Below are 15,328 nucleotides of genomic sequence, written 5' to 3'. Positions count from 1 at the left end.
AGTTTGATATTATTTTTTAGAAGTATTTACGAAATAAAGGTTACTTATTGTTAAACACAGGGAGAAGCGAGAGAAATTTCCAGTAAGGTAAAGGTTTACTTAAACTCCACTGCAACTCTTTTCGTCCCTCTTCTTCATAGTAAGTAATGTAAAGGTTTGACCTTGGATCTCTCATCTCTATCTATCTTCTTCATTAGGATTAGGGCTACGGACCTTGCTTGCTCGTATCTTCTGTTTAAGGTAATTTGTCATCCATCATTCATCACCTACTACTTCTTTTGTTTTCAAATTAAATGTGTATTGATGTTCCAACTCCATATCTGCTCTAATTATCTCAATTAACAAACTTAATAAGGAAGTGGAAGATTTCTTCGTATGAATAAGATGGAAAATTGTAACTCCTCTCTAAGTAATTAGCTGCACACTCGATGCAAAATTTGCAATAATTCGATTATGTTCAATTTACGAAAGAAATAAGAATTGACAGAGGAGAAATGATTTCCAGACTAATGTGTGTATTACGTGTAAGGAAGGAGAAACCTTTTTTTGTCTGTTGACTTACTCTAGCTTCCTTCCTTATGTTCTGTGCCCTCCGATGACTGAGAAAGTACCACTATATCCCAGCCAAATCCATATTAGCCTCTTATAACTAATTTTACAGCTAATGAAAACTTTACCTATAAATTAGTTACCTTTTTTATTTAGTTGTTGGACTTTTAACCAGCTTTATTCAGGTAATTACATCTATAAGTTATATTCCAGTTGCTGCCTTGTCGTACTGATCTGTTAAGACACTTTTGAATTGAAATCTTGATTGTTCATAATTTTGCAGCCTATCTAGAAGCTGCGATAAACTGCACTAACAAATGTTTATTATCTGTGCTATTCGTATTCCGGTGTTGTTGATTTGAAGAGCTCATGTTGTAAGCAGACAGTTCAGTGAAAGGATTTAAGGAATGATCCTCTCAGCACTTTTGACTTCTGTTGGAATCAATCTTGGACTTTGTTTTCTGTTCTTCACATTGTATTCTATATTGAGAAAGCAGCCAGGAAATGCGGAAGTTTATGCACCACGCTTGGTTGCTCAGGGGAAATCTCAGCAAAGCAGTAATTTCAATTTGGAGAGACTTTTGCCGTCTGCTGGTTGGGTGACGAGAGCATGGCGACCCTCAGAAGCAGAGCTCTTATCCACCTCGGGCTTGGATGCTGTTGTTTTCATGCGCATTTTTATATTCAGGTTACTTAAGCACTGTTATGCGATGAAGGCTTGACGAGAATAATTTGTTTATTATAGCTTCTGTGCCGAACTTCACACCTTATGTTTATTTCCAGTGAGTGACATTTGCATTTTATATCCAGGATTTGCCTGTACTAGATTAATTGTTCAATAATAAACCTGCCAGTTGTAAGAATAGGAAAGAAAACATATGAATGGTGCAATACACCACTGATTTTGCTAGCTGGAAATTGTTTGGTGTATTACTCTGAAGTTGACATTTGGGTCTAAGATAACTGGCCATGTTATTCTTCCACTTCCACCAAAAACGTTGAGGATGTCAAAGTGATCTTTTATCCTTACCATTGTAGTTCTATGGTGCAGCATATGTTATAGCAACAATTCTGCTTAGTTATTGACAACTTATACTTGTTACTGAAAAGACTAGGTGTTGACTAATATTGCTTGTGTCGTAGAGACTAGGTATTGGCTAGTGTGAGAAATAACTGAAGAGATTAGGAAAATGCTTTACTTGATTACTTTATGATTAATATGGAGTTGAAGATGCACCTATTTATCCATGTGAAATATACAATATATGTTCACCATGAGATGATATATAATACACCAACTTAGCACTTCTAACACTACCACTGGAAATTATAACACGCCCTTCAAACTTGAGGTGGGATAACCAACTTGAGTTTGCTTACTATGGAAACATGGGAGCAAGTAGTCAACAGAAAGTGGCCTGATTACTATTGTCGAAAAAATCGCCAGAAAAGTAGTTGAAAAAGTAGTTTGTTGGAATCTGGCCAAAAAAAAAGCAGTAACCATGAAGAGAATTTTTTTTTGCTGGCTGGCGACAACCTTTCCGATTATGGGAGCATAGCTGCTGGAGAGGTTAACTAAAATGAAAGCAGTAAACTTTGAAAAGAAAAAATAAATATGGCTGGTAGGCGGTCCCGGTCTAAAGCCTCCCTCTGGTAAGCCAGAACACTATTTAAATTTCCACCAAGTTCATAAATGCTTTTATTGCCCTGTGAGAAATAAGAGGTAATCAGCAGAATGTGGGGCCTGATTAGTTTGGTAAGAGGATGCATCTATCTAAAGGCGATATTGTTTTTCAATATCAGACGCTATCGAACTTGATTACTTAACACTTCTAACTCCTTATTTTGAAGATAAGAAAAAAACAACTCTACACCTCTAACATTGTAAAACTAACATTAAACTATAAATTCAAAAGGGAGTTAGCGTTGAAGAAGTTTTCAGTATTCATTCAAAATCAGAACTCTGAATTTTGTACCTTAATCTGGATCCTTACTAATTTTTACTGTTCATGTTCATTGTCTTGAGCTAATCTGGTTTCCCATATCTCAACAGTGCTAGAGTTTTTACCTTTGCTGTCATCGTGGGGATTTTCATTCTTCTGCCTATCAATTACATGGGGAAACAACTAAGTCTTGATTTGTTTGACTTGCCCAACAAGTCTCTGGAATCATTCACTATCTCAAATGTTGACGACGGATCAAACAGGTAAACTGAAGACCTTCCACTTCAAAATTTATTCAACTATGATGTCAATAGAGTTTTTTTCACTACAAGAATCTATACATGGTGAAAAGTAAAATTGCCCTGTGGCAATAAAATTGGATCACATTCTTGTTTCTCCATGAAACTGAAATCGACTACCAGTCTTAGTCTTTCTCAGTTTGTACTGGTCTTCTCTTTTTTGGTGAAGCCATAGATTCTTTTGGTAACAAAGTGTCTATATCGGGATTTCAGATTAAAAAGATTTTCTTTGATATTACGCTGCTCAAATAGTGGTGTGACGGAATCTAGTCTGTGGGATCCTTGATGTATAAGTTTTCAACAAGAAGCACTTTGTTATCATTCCGACAATCGAGATTAAATGGAGAACAACTATGCAAAAGCCTCATATACTTTTTCTTTGACATGTGCGTATAATTCAATGTATCTTTGACTAGAATTTATGGTAGCCTTGATGCTTGTGCATATATTTTTATTTTTCAATTTGGATGTCTTCTATGACTTATGTATTGTCTTGTTAAATCGTATTTTATCTTTCTCTTTCAGCTCTGCTCATGATAGTAGATTGCATGTAATAAATCACATGCATCCTAAAGTTTCTCAGCCAATCACTAGTTATCCCAGACACTAGAAACTATATGATATTTATCTGCAGAATGTTCAAACTGGGTCCCTTAAAGAAGAACATTGTTATTAAAGTTTTCAGTAACAGCTCCACACCTAAGATTCTGCATCTTATACATCAACGCGTTATGGATTCAATGTCTTGAACTAGTTGTATCTATAAATCATTTACCAATGAAACTTGAGAACGGATCATGTAATGCATTGGCAAAATATGTTGATATTGGTAGTTGGCACTAAAATCTGAGAGAGTTATTTGTTTTGTCTTTCAAGGTTATGGATCCATTTCTCAGCTGTGTATGTCCTCACGGCAGTTGTTTGCTATCTTCTTTACTTTGTAAGTGATTTGACATATCTTTTGTTTTGTTTCTTGTTCATCCTTGCTAAACTTCAACTTACAGTGAGATACCACCTTATTTCCAGGAGTATGACTATATTTCATCAAAGAGAATTTCTTACTTTTATTCATCAAAACCTCATCCACATCAGTTTACCATTTTAGTTCGAAGTATTCCAGCTTCATCAGGAAGAAGTTACAGTGAAACAGTTGAAAGTTTTTTTTCAGAGTATTATCCTGCTACATATCTTTCACACTGGGTTGTCCGGCGAGCAAGCAAACTCCAAGATCTCATTGTAAGAATGATAGCCACATTAACTTCAGTTATGATAGAATGTTTCTTGTTTACCATTTTTCATCACTTGTTAGTTATGTTTTTCTGTTTTTGAGTGGACATAATTCTTTTATTATTCTACTTTGTTAAGTAGAAGTTGATGTGTGCTTGTACCCTCTTATTCTTTTTACCTGTTAATATTTTTCAATAAAGATTTCCCAGCCAATGCTCTTCTTTCAATTGCTGAAGTTGTTTCAAAATTTCTTTTTTCAGATAAGGAGCTTTCACTGTACATTTTATCTAATAAAACATGGTAGAATGTGGTTCATTATACAGTGGAAACACATTGGTGAATGGCATGTTCCCATCTATTATCAAGCCCTATATTCCTCAAAATAAAGTTCGTCCCAGTTCCCGGATTTAATATCTTCATGTTGCCCACCACATTCTGTTGCATTTCACAGCTCCATATTGTTATGCTTATGCATTATCTGATATTGCCCTACACGAAATATTTCAACATGCAAGAAAATGAAGTAATGTAAATGCAGATTAAAATATTGAAAGTGAAGGTACTACAAGAACAATAATTTAAATTCTCTGACATTTTGATCTGTCGTTGTTGTATAATAAGTTTGCTGTGAAGGCGAGTCTTTCACTATAGTGGTGCAAGCAGAGTTATAATTTGGATGCCAGAACGTATTGACCAGTTTATTGTTTTGCTGTGGCGGTCTGTGCCATTTGTTTGTGCAGAAAAATTCTAAAAGGTTGTACAGAAGGCTTGTGAACTTGAAATCAGCCAACCCTGATCGAGAAAGGTTCGGGCGTGCTGGTTTCATGGGCCTTTTTGGACAGAGAGTTGATCTACTTGATCACTATGAAAAGAAGCTCGAAGTTATCGAAGACAATGTAAGGGCCGAACAATCTTCATGTCTGGGAAAGGTAATCATCAGGGTTTACATGTTCTGATTGTGTATGTGTGATGCTTGTTTCACAATACAGAATTGTATCTGGACATGGCTTAGCACTTGTCTTTTTAGTAGTTACTTCTGTCAACATGGACAAGACTACTCTACTTGATGTGTATAAAGTTATCAATACATTAGGGTTTTAAGTGCAGCTGATCATAGATGCATTTGAGAAGCAAGCTTAACCAAGTCATGTAGTTAAACTACGTGATTTATCTAACAAATGAATTTGCTAAATCCTGAAAGCATTGGGAACAAACAATAACTGCTGAAGAATTTTGAATTTAAAATGTGGAAGAACTGACAAAAGAATGCATATGAAGCCATTCCACCACCACCATGTTATTGCTTACCTCATATGTATATGTTGCAATAAAGATCCCTAGGTAAAGTGTAGAAGAAAATTAGTTTCTAAGATGCTATTTTCCATTTTATTGGTCACTAAAATGTTACATGCTCATCTATTTCCTATCTTTCTTAAGGTAGGCTTCATAAATGTCTGATTGTCTTCAATTAATTATGCATATCCTATATAACAGGAGGTAGGAGCTGCTTTTGTATCTTTCAGGACACGTTTTGCCGCAGCTTCAGCTATACACATGCAGCAAGGTGTAAATCCTACACAATGGGTCACTGAGACAGCTCCTGATCCAGAGGATGTGTATTGGCCTTTCTTTTCAGCATCATTTCTAAAGAGATGGATTAGCAACCTGGTGGTTGTTGTGGCATGCGTCCTCCTTACGGTGCTATTTCTTATACCCGTTTTAATAGTCCAAGGGCTTACACATCTTGAGCAGTTGGAAATCTGGTTTCCCTTTTTGAAAGGCTTGCTTAGAATGTAAGTGGTAACTGAAAACTTTGGGAAGTTTCAGCTTAATGAGCATGTTACTATACTTTCTGATGTCTTTGCATGGTGGTAAAATAAGTTAATGTGCCTTGCAGAGCATTTGTTAGCCAAGTGATTACCGGATATCTTCCTAGTCTTGTACTTCAACTGTTTCTCTATGTTGTGCCATCCATAATGATTATGTTCTCATCCATACAAGGATACATTGCTATGAGCCAGATAGAGAAAAGTGCATGCATCAAAGTTCTTTGGTTTACTATATGGAACATTTTCTTTGCAAATGTGCTCTCTGGATCGGCTCTCTATCGAGTTGAAATTTTTCTTGAGCCCAAAAATATTCCTGCCATATTAGCTGTAGCAGTTCCAGGACAGGTGAGTGTGGTTCAGTTATCATTATGGTAATCATCTTCTTGAAATAGAAGAAGTTTGATCCTTAAATATGTTTTAGAAGATTTGTACAATATCAACTGTAGCTCAATCTATTGTTTTTGGATAAATTGTTATCAATGTTTGACTGATAAATAAAAAGAAGTTTGGGACACAACAAACTACATTGTCCAAGCAAACATGATGAAGAAGTGATTTCATCACTTATTTTCTCAATTAAGACTACCACGTAATTGCTTTTTGCAAATATCTTTTCAGCACAGACTAGGGTACATTGGCCACCACATCTATTTTCCTGCAATATATAACGTTAAAGTTTAATTTTGATTAGGATGCTAAGTAAGAGGGTAGAGTTAACCATTTGATTTTTGGACAATAACTGAAATAATCTTGACCGCATGTTTACAGAACACTTGGGGTTAGTGGTGATCTCTGCAGCTGATGTTACAGAAGGATAATTTAGCTAAGACCAGAAATGGTAAAATGATATTTGAAGACTAAAGTGAATAGGTGCTCCACTCTTGTGGAATATTCTGGCAAAAATCTCTCTTAACAACAAAGTGAACTTTTATTTTAAGCATTTTCCTACCGAACTCATGAGGAAGTTCATTTTTTATTGGGAGAGATGGTTATGTAGGAACTGAACATGTTGGTAGGATAGCTTAATGTTACCTCTTTTAGCATTTTGCATGGATATATCTATGGCTTTGACTTTGTAAAAAAAATAAAAAAATAAAAGATCGACGGCTTTATGTGATTAGTTGAGTCACTAGAATCATATGAAGTTTTGAAATGAAATGTTGTAGAATGCAATCGGAAGGCAGAAATCTCTGACATCTAACTTTCATGTGGAATATGGATCTGATATACCTGTTTTAGTACTGTTTGTTATACTAAATAACACTAATGAGAAAGATGACAAAGTTCAATACGTACTTATTGCATAGTCAACAGTTACTACTAGAGAACTGAGTTCCTATTCGTCTTGCAGGCAACTTTCTTTATCGCTTATGTGGTTACATCAGGATGGACCAGCACTTCCTCAGAACTTTTTCAGCTGTCAACACTCGTTTCCAATTTTATAAAGAGAAATATTTGTAGGAAATATGATGATGAGTTTGAGGTCCCTTCAGTTCCTTACCACAGTGAGATTCCCAGGATTCTTTTGTTTGGCCTCCTTGGTATAACATACTTCTTCCTTGCTCCCCTAATTCTGCCATTCCTCTTGGTTTACTACTGTCTGGGGTACCTCATCTACCGGAACCAGGTTGGTTGCACATTTTTCTTCTGCTTCCTTGGGATACATAAAAATGATGAATTCTATTTTGTGGGACCCTGCTAACGCGGGATGCTTTGTGCACGGGCTTCCCTTTTTCTTTTCTATTTTCTGGGAACTGGGAAGTATTAAAAAGAGAAAATGAAATGCTGTTGAATTGATCAGTGAGGTTAAAGTGGGACCCTCTTCCTTTTTAAAACAATTTGATATGATGATGACATGAATGAGGTTAAAGTGGAGAAATATGATAAGTGAGGATTCATATAGCTGAATGTATTTGCTTGGGACTGAAGCATATTTATTGACTTCTTGTTGGTGTTGTCTTTTGACTCTTTTTCAAATTCGATAAATATTGGTTGTTATTTTTGGCTGTTGGAGAGATCTTGGTGAAATATCAAAATTCTGTTGGCTTGCTCTGGTTGATCATGTTTTATTAATTTTTTGAGCAGCTTCTGAATGTATATGCACCCAAGTATGAGACTGGTGGAAAGTTGTGGCCTATAGTACATGATTCTATGATTTTCTCCTTGATACTGATGCATGTTATAGCCATTGGAATATTTGGGCTAAAGAAACTTCCTCTCGCTTCAAGCTTAACAGTTCCTCTTCCAATCCTTACTCTTGTGTTCAACAGCTATTGTAGGAGACGTTTCCTACCTATGTTCAAGTCTTATTCAGTCGAGGTACATCTGCCTTGTTCTTTACTTGTTTTGTAGCTCGTGGTTTATATAGCTGCATTCTTAGTTTTCTCCTCTGCATATCTTATTAGTTATTAATAAGCAACTAGGGTAGAGGGGCGGGCCCATTATCCACCGAGTTTAGAAGGCTGTGATTGGTCCAAAGGGTGGGTCACAGACGGATTTCTCAGTTATCAAAAAAAAAATAAGCAACTAGTGCGGAAGTTGTTTCTTTTCTTTTAGCCATTGTTGATATGATAGTCCTTTTGGGGTTCTTGGAGAATTCAATTAACTTGCCAAGCTTTTTGATGACAATTGCCCTATTTGGTAACTTTGTGAATCCAAGCATAGCTCCCATGCAATTCTTGCGGAATTTTGAGAAGCATTTAAGCATACTATAAATAGAACTGCTAACCATCTGTGGTCTGGTCTCAGCAACATATATGCAGCAATTTAGAACACAGTTGCTGATTGCTGCACTTACTTAATAAAGGGCGGTATCTCTTGCATCTGGTGACTCTACATTGATGATGCATACTAGTGAACAATCTAATGTACATTATTTAATGAATGTCTAAGTGACTTGATTGCTTATTTTAATGTAAGCCAATGGATAAGCCTGCAAGTCAAGGAGGATTAGTTGGGGTTACTGTGCTTGGCTAGCATGTCATTATAACTGTTAACAGTCAGAGAGGTGATATTTTTGCATAGAGCGAATTGCATAATCTAGATATGAATATTATCACATATTTTAAATTCCACGTTGCTATAGAACCTGAGATATTTATGAAAATGAAAATGATTATTTGCTCTTTTCATTGAGCAGTCTTGTCAATTCTTAAAGTTCGATAGGCTCCTTATTTGAGTTGTCGTTTCCTAACATGTATAATGATTGTTTTTCTGCCTTTCCATGAGCGCTACAGAGCTTGCTAAAAAAGGATAAAGAGGAGCAAAATGATCCGACAATAGCAAGTTTTCATGAGAGACTAGCCACAGCTTATCAAGATCCAGCACTGCTACATGGCGGATATTCTGGAAATAGTGCAAGTATCATCGCCCCCCTTCTTAGTACTGCTGAAGTTGATGCTTAGGATGTAATCGAGCTATTGCTTGCTGTAATCATTTAACACTTTTAGTTGGCAAACATGTGGGTATGTAGTTTGAGTTCAATCTGCTACACTGTTTCTGTATAACACCAACTTTTTAGTTCAGTACTTTGGATAACACCACTTTCTAGTTGACACTGTCTTGGATAGGCAAAGGTATATTTTTTACTGTCAAGAGACTTGATCAAGAATCTGCATACCAGAAAGTCCACAACTAACTATAAAGACCTGATCCTTCAGAAATTTTCATGCCTATTTTTATTTATTTATTCTTATATGGACGAACTAGAAAAGGTCAAATGTGCATCACCCCAAAAGCTTCACTTGAGATACTTGGATTGGTCAATTATTTGCAATGATCATGAAGTGCAAATAATTGCATTAAAGATATTCATATTTGTGCCTGACGTCTCTATTTGTGCGTTATAACTTTTGGGCTCTCAGTTTTTGATGCCCTCTCGTTGGAATCTTATCAGTCCCTTTCTGAACGAATGATAATTAATGAACTACTGTTATACATCAAGTTACATCACAAGTACTAGAAGAATTGTTAATCATTTTGGAACTTCCATGTGGAGGGATTTGGAGTGGCCGTTGACATTTCTTTTCTTGATTTTGTTGAAAAAATCAGTTTTTTTTCCTTCTGGAAACTTATTTGAAGAATGAAGCCTGACCAATTCATGGATCATTTGCACAGTTAATTGAATGGACTAATTTTTACATTCAAAAATAATTGGATCACGACAACAGTGTATTTTTACTAGGAAACTAGCATTGACACACAAATAAATTGAGCGAGAACCCTTCCGTGATTAGTGGCAACTCTAGATTACAAGTATAGAACACCCACCCGTGACTTATAAAAATCTTGAGATGTATCGTTTAGGATATAAACATACCTTATCTAAAGATTCTTTTATGTATTTGAGCTTAAATTCAAAATCTCTAGTTAAATGTGATAGAGCATAACCATCCCACGACATTTTTCGGTGTTAAGAAAATCAAATTCCACTTGGCATGCAACTACTAGTTGGTGTTCTACGGCTAATTTAGCAAGGAACGAAATAAATAAAACCAGCACAACGGACGTAATTGGCATTTTGTGCCTATTATAACTGTTTTTTGTTTTTCCTTCTGTTGTTTGTTTTTAAGACGTTCGACGCCAAAAGAAGAGGGGTGAAAAAAGAAAAAGAAAAAAACCCCATTTGCAAGTGACAAGCTTCTCTCTCTAAAGTACTACTTAGTACTCATCTGTTTCAATTTATGTGACATATTTTATTTTTTGAGAGTCAAATAATTTAAGTTTGCTCATAAAAATTCTTAAAATGAAATTTATATATTTGTAAACTACATAAAAAGTAAAGTCACAATAATTGATAATTCAAAATATTTATAAGATATATGAAAAATTCACGATAAAAAATAGACTTATTTGAATCTAGAAATCTGAAATATATCACATATATTGAGACAGAGGGAATATATTTTTTAACTGTTCGGTTAATCATACAAAGTTATGTTATCAACATTTTTCTATTTGTATGGTTCCACATTTAAAAGTGACATAAAAACCTAGTAATATTGTAACTGTCACCAGCTACTCAAATTATCTCTGATATAGTGCATGTCAGTATGCATACTTTGATGTTTGAAACAAATATTATATTTTATTTAGTGATACTTAGGAGTAATTTACAAAATAGTTTCTAAATATGTAAAATTTTAATTGAAAAAATAAAATAGAAATCAATATGCAAATCGAAAATATGAAAATTTAGCTACGCTGATTCTTGTTAGGAGCCTCACCATATATGTTATTGAACAGATGGGCTAATAAAGTACGTGCGGTGGGGATCGCAAATTCTTGTTAAGTGCATATGAACACAATCCCACATTGATATTAAAAACTCTTAATGTTGCAGTGCGAGTTTGGCCCAAAACAGACAATATGAGTTATGTTAGGCCAACAATAAGTTTCAACGTTAATCACTTGTGGGAATATCGTGGGTATGTTGTTGTTATAATAAGATTTAACGTTAGGCAGATGCTTTGAGTTCCTTTTTATAATGAAGGATCGTTCTGCAATCTGCATCATGGTTTCCTGTGTGTTTCATGCACGGAACAATGATGCACGATGTCTCTTTCATAATTGATAATTTCAATGTCCATCGCCTTGAAGATCAGAAAAGGAATTTATTATAATTAATAAATTCATTGATAAGTGACTTATAAACTGAATTAATTATCTTCATCATGTTGTACTTATATAATAAGAAGACAAAGTGAAATTTATTGTAGTGACCAAACTTATGCCATATACTTTATCCCAGAAAACAAGTTGTATCTCTTAAAATATATGAAATCAAGAAACTGCACTCTTTGGCTGGGTCAAACTACTTATTCCTTCCGTCTCAATTTACGTGACACGCTTTTCTTTTTAATTACTGTAAAGAAGTGATATATTTTTATATTAATTACTAATTTAACTTTAAAATATATTTTATAGTCACACAAACATCTATAACTTGTTTTAGACTACAAATTTCAAAAAATCTTTCTTTATTACTTAAACTATATATCAATTCAAACAACATCACGTAACGGACTAAGGGAGCATTAAAAATCTCATTATTTACAACTCCCTCTTCTCTGTATTTATTAATAAAATAATAAAATTAAATCCTTTTGTTTCTTGTTTTCTATAGTTTATCAATCAGAAGCCTTCCATTTGTTGTCACAAGAAGCACAAACAATTTAAAAATCTTAACAAGGTGAAAGAAACTTCATATAAATACCACTTCATACCAATCTAAGTTCTGCATAGGAGCATTCACAAATCCATGACTTAAATTCAGAATTTATCATTTTTTGTGATTGTACTTATATATATACTAACACTAACGCTCGTGCGATGGCTAGGAAAAGAAGGGCGAGTGAGGCACTTGGTGAAAATATCCGCGATAATGATCAAGGGAATGTGGCCTGGGACGAAATGGTAAAGGAAACTGCTGTTGCAGCTGCGCTTGGTGGAGCACGGCGAGCACGGAAGAGATTCGTGGGTGTTAGACAGAGGCCATCAGGTAGATGGGTAGCTGAAATTAAAGATACTATACAAAAAATAAGAGTGTGGTTAGGTACCTTTGACACAGCTGAAGAAGCAGCAAGGGCATATGATGAAGCTGCTTGTTTACTTCGTGGAGCCAATACTCGCACGAATTTCTGGCCCTGTTCTTCATCTTCTTCTTCTACTCCAGCTCTTCCTTCGAAAATCACTAATCTTCTTATTAATAGGCTCAAAGCTAGAAATAATTCCTTAGCCGCCGCTGCTGCTGCGGCTGCTTCTTCTTCTTCTTCTTCTGATTCTTCTGAGCCTGTGGAAATTCATGATCAGGACAAACAGGGAGAAGAATTCAAAGAAGAAGAAGCTTATTTTTCGGATTTGCAGTATATGGAGTATCTCAAGGATCCCGAAGATCTGATTACTGAAAACAACATGATCAGTAATATGAGTGCAATTAACGTAAGCAATTTCACAAACACCTTGGAGACATGCTTGGCTGTAAACGATTATAGTGTAATTCAGCCTGTGAAAAGCGATGAAAACTCGATTGCTGGAGAGATTAATAATATTGTGAAAGTAGACTCAGAAGAAGAGATTGAAGAAGAAAACAATACTGATATAGGAGATGTAGAGGTAGAGCCAATTGACTTTCAATTTGTTGACGAAATTGGATCGTCATGTTACTATTCACCATTTGAAGAGATTAATTCATCAGAGATAATGGAAGAGGGGATGATTTATGGAGACGAGTCATCGATGCTAAGTGAAGCTATGAGGAGGATGAATTACGAGAGGAAGTTCTCAGCATCACTTTATGCTTTCAACGGAATAACAGAATGCTTAAAATTGAAGCTGAAATCCGGAGGAGGAGTTATGCAGAGAGAAAGATCTGAACAATTAAGCAGATTGATAAATGCATGCAAAAGGAACCGCAACAACGAGGAGGAAGAGGAAAAGAAAATTAAGGATAGTGAATACAGTTCAGAAAGTTCATCAGAAACTGGACCATCTTCTAGTTCACCGGAAACTGGATCATCTTCATCAACGATTTCGGAAGAAACAACTTACGATAGTGAATTGTCCCTCTGGAACTCAATTGATCTACCACCAATCTGCGCCTTTTTTACTTAGAAAAAAAATGTTTGTTTTTGTTTCTGTTATTTTCAGTATGTTATTGTTGGATCACGCAACTTTTGTTTTCACAGGTGAATTACTCTGTGTTCTCCTTCATTTTTTTTCCCAAGATCAGTAAATCTTGGTCGAAAACAATGCAATCTAGATTTTTTATTAACTTAGAAATATGAGTTTGGACTGTGGAATAACTCGTTGTTGTCCAACTTTTGATCTCTTCAAAATTGATTATGCTTTTGAATCTACTTGTACTTGGAAATAAGAAAGAAGGCTAACAAGCTGATAGTGAAGTTGAAGCGTAGAGAAATTCGGCCCATGTTCATTTTTATTAGAAATTAGATCCATGTGCGGAGGCCCATGTTTCAAGTAGTGGGCTTATTCTCTACGACTAACTTCTATCCCTGGTGCATCACTTCTTTAGAAGTAATTAAGAGTTCGTTATAATTAGGGAAACTAAGCAAATATCTTCATGAAAGCAGAATAATTACAAATATATACCCTTTTACATTCACATCCCACTAAATAAATTACACTGTATATTCTCCAACTAATTTCACTTAACTGATACTAAATCAGTATCATATTATATAACCTTATAGTATTATTGACTAATGAGTAATTTCTGAACAAGAAAAAAAGAAATACCTTAATAAATGGGGGTATGAGTTGTAATTTGTTTTTAGAGAATGATTATTTCTTGAATTACTTTTGATTGAACTATGAACATGTAATTATTTTGAATTTTATTGCCCATTTGTGTAGTTTTTCCTTAATTAAGTGCATTATTAAATCTTTTTTTGGAGTATGAGTGCCAATAAATAATTAATACTAGCTTAATTCTAACATATATGTACATAAAATATCTAATTTAACGAAATGATTATAAAAATTAATGTGCACCACAATTTTTATATGAAATTTGCCCCTGCATCAAACCATATCCTTGAATCCAATAATTATATTTCCTCCTTCTCAAACTATCTATCGTAATTTCTGAAAATAGCTGTCTCAAATTTTGGGCAAAAAACTTAAGTATCATAATTACGACTATATAGCAACAATTTTTTTCCACCTAAATAGCATTAGTTTTTTTTCAAAGTTATGTTTTAATAATAAAAAAAAATATTTTAAAAAAAAACACGTTAAATGAGTGCTCCATGATTTACACCGTTCCCCTTTTTTTCTCAAATTTTTACCTTCCACTATTTGCTCAGATTGGTTATATATATTCTCTCCTAACAATAAAAGGTTTCTTAACAAAAATAAAAATCTCTTACTACTTATTCTGGACGCACTTCAATCATGGATACCAACAATTATTCAATCCCAATTCACCATAAAGGACGTTGGGAAGCATCAGGTAATATTGATAAATCAAAATTTGATTGGTATTTTTTAAAGTGATTTTTCTATGTGGAAATCATGATCGTTATGTTGGATATGATTTTTTTTGTACAATCTAACAAACGACGTTAAAAATGGTGTAATTTCAAATCTTTAATTAATGGTTTTTGTTGTTGTTGTTCAGCAATTTTGAGTTTTTTTGGGGGGGAATTTTTTCTTTTGTTTGTTTTCTAGGGTCTGTAGGTTAAGAATAGAAAGTAGCTTTAGTGCTTATGGTTAGTAAATTGCTTAAATAATTGTTTTTAAATATTGAACATTTTGATCGTACCGTGTGGTGTATTTCTGATTTTTAAGGTGTCATTCAGAATGTTAATGATGGTGTGCATATTGATTATATTTTGGTAGATAATTTGGACTGTTAAGTTATTGGGTGAAAATGATAGTTTTTAATTGGTGTCATTCAGTTTGTTGTTTTTCGGTACATAATGATGGTGTCATATTAATTCTATTTGTTTGAATATTTTAG

At 34.5% G+C, this 15,328-nt stretch overlaps 2 protein-coding genes across 7 annotated transcripts; both read left to right on the top strand.

Moving 5' to 3' along the window:
* The first annotated feature begins 7 nt into the window (after positions 1-7).
* Positions 8-9,450, top strand: LOC102601755 (CSC1-like protein HYP1). Of its 6 annotated transcripts, none has more exons than XM_015306900.1 (12): positions 8-87; positions 198-240; positions 914-1,237; positions 2,603-2,755; positions 3,668-3,731; positions 3,818-4,027; positions 4,759-4,947; positions 5,513-5,811; positions 5,916-6,192; positions 7,199-7,474; positions 7,933-8,166; positions 9,084-9,450. In XM_015306900.1, exons 3-12 carry the CDS (start codon positions 957-959, stop codon positions 9,249-9,251), a joined length of 2,151 nt encoding a protein of 716 aa, XP_015162386.1. In that variant the 5' UTR covers positions 8-87; positions 198-240; positions 914-956; the 3' UTR covers positions 9,252-9,450. The 6 variants fall into 6 exon arrangements, with proteins under 6 accessions (XP_015162386.1, XP_015162382.1, XP_015162383.1 ...); XM_015306896.1 differs by having other exon boundaries at positions 833-1,237; XM_015306897.1 differs by lacking the exon at positions 8-87 and having other exon boundaries at positions 94-240.
* Positions 9,451-11,948: 2,498 nt separating this feature from the next.
* Positions 11,949-13,680, top strand: LOC102601423 (dehydration-responsive element-binding protein 2C-like). The gene has a single exon (XM_006338356.2). The coding sequence runs from the start codon at positions 12,178-12,180 to the stop codon at positions 13,456-13,458; it is 1,281 nt and encodes a 426-aa protein (XP_006338418.1). The 5' UTR covers positions 11,949-12,177; the 3' UTR covers positions 13,459-13,680.
* Positions 13,681-15,328: the final 1,648 nt, after the last annotated feature.

Source organism: Solanum tuberosum, unplaced genomic scaffold (genome assembly GCF_000226075.1).
Source record: "Solanum tuberosum cultivar DM 1-3 516 R44 unplaced genomic scaffold, SolTub_3.0 scf00004, whole genome shotgun sequence".
Lineage (NCBI taxonomy): Eukaryota > Viridiplantae > Streptophyta > Magnoliopsida > Solanales > Solanaceae > Solanum > Solanum tuberosum.
Note: the sequence above shows the minus strand (reverse complement) of the source record. Positions and strands in the feature narration are given on the sequence as shown.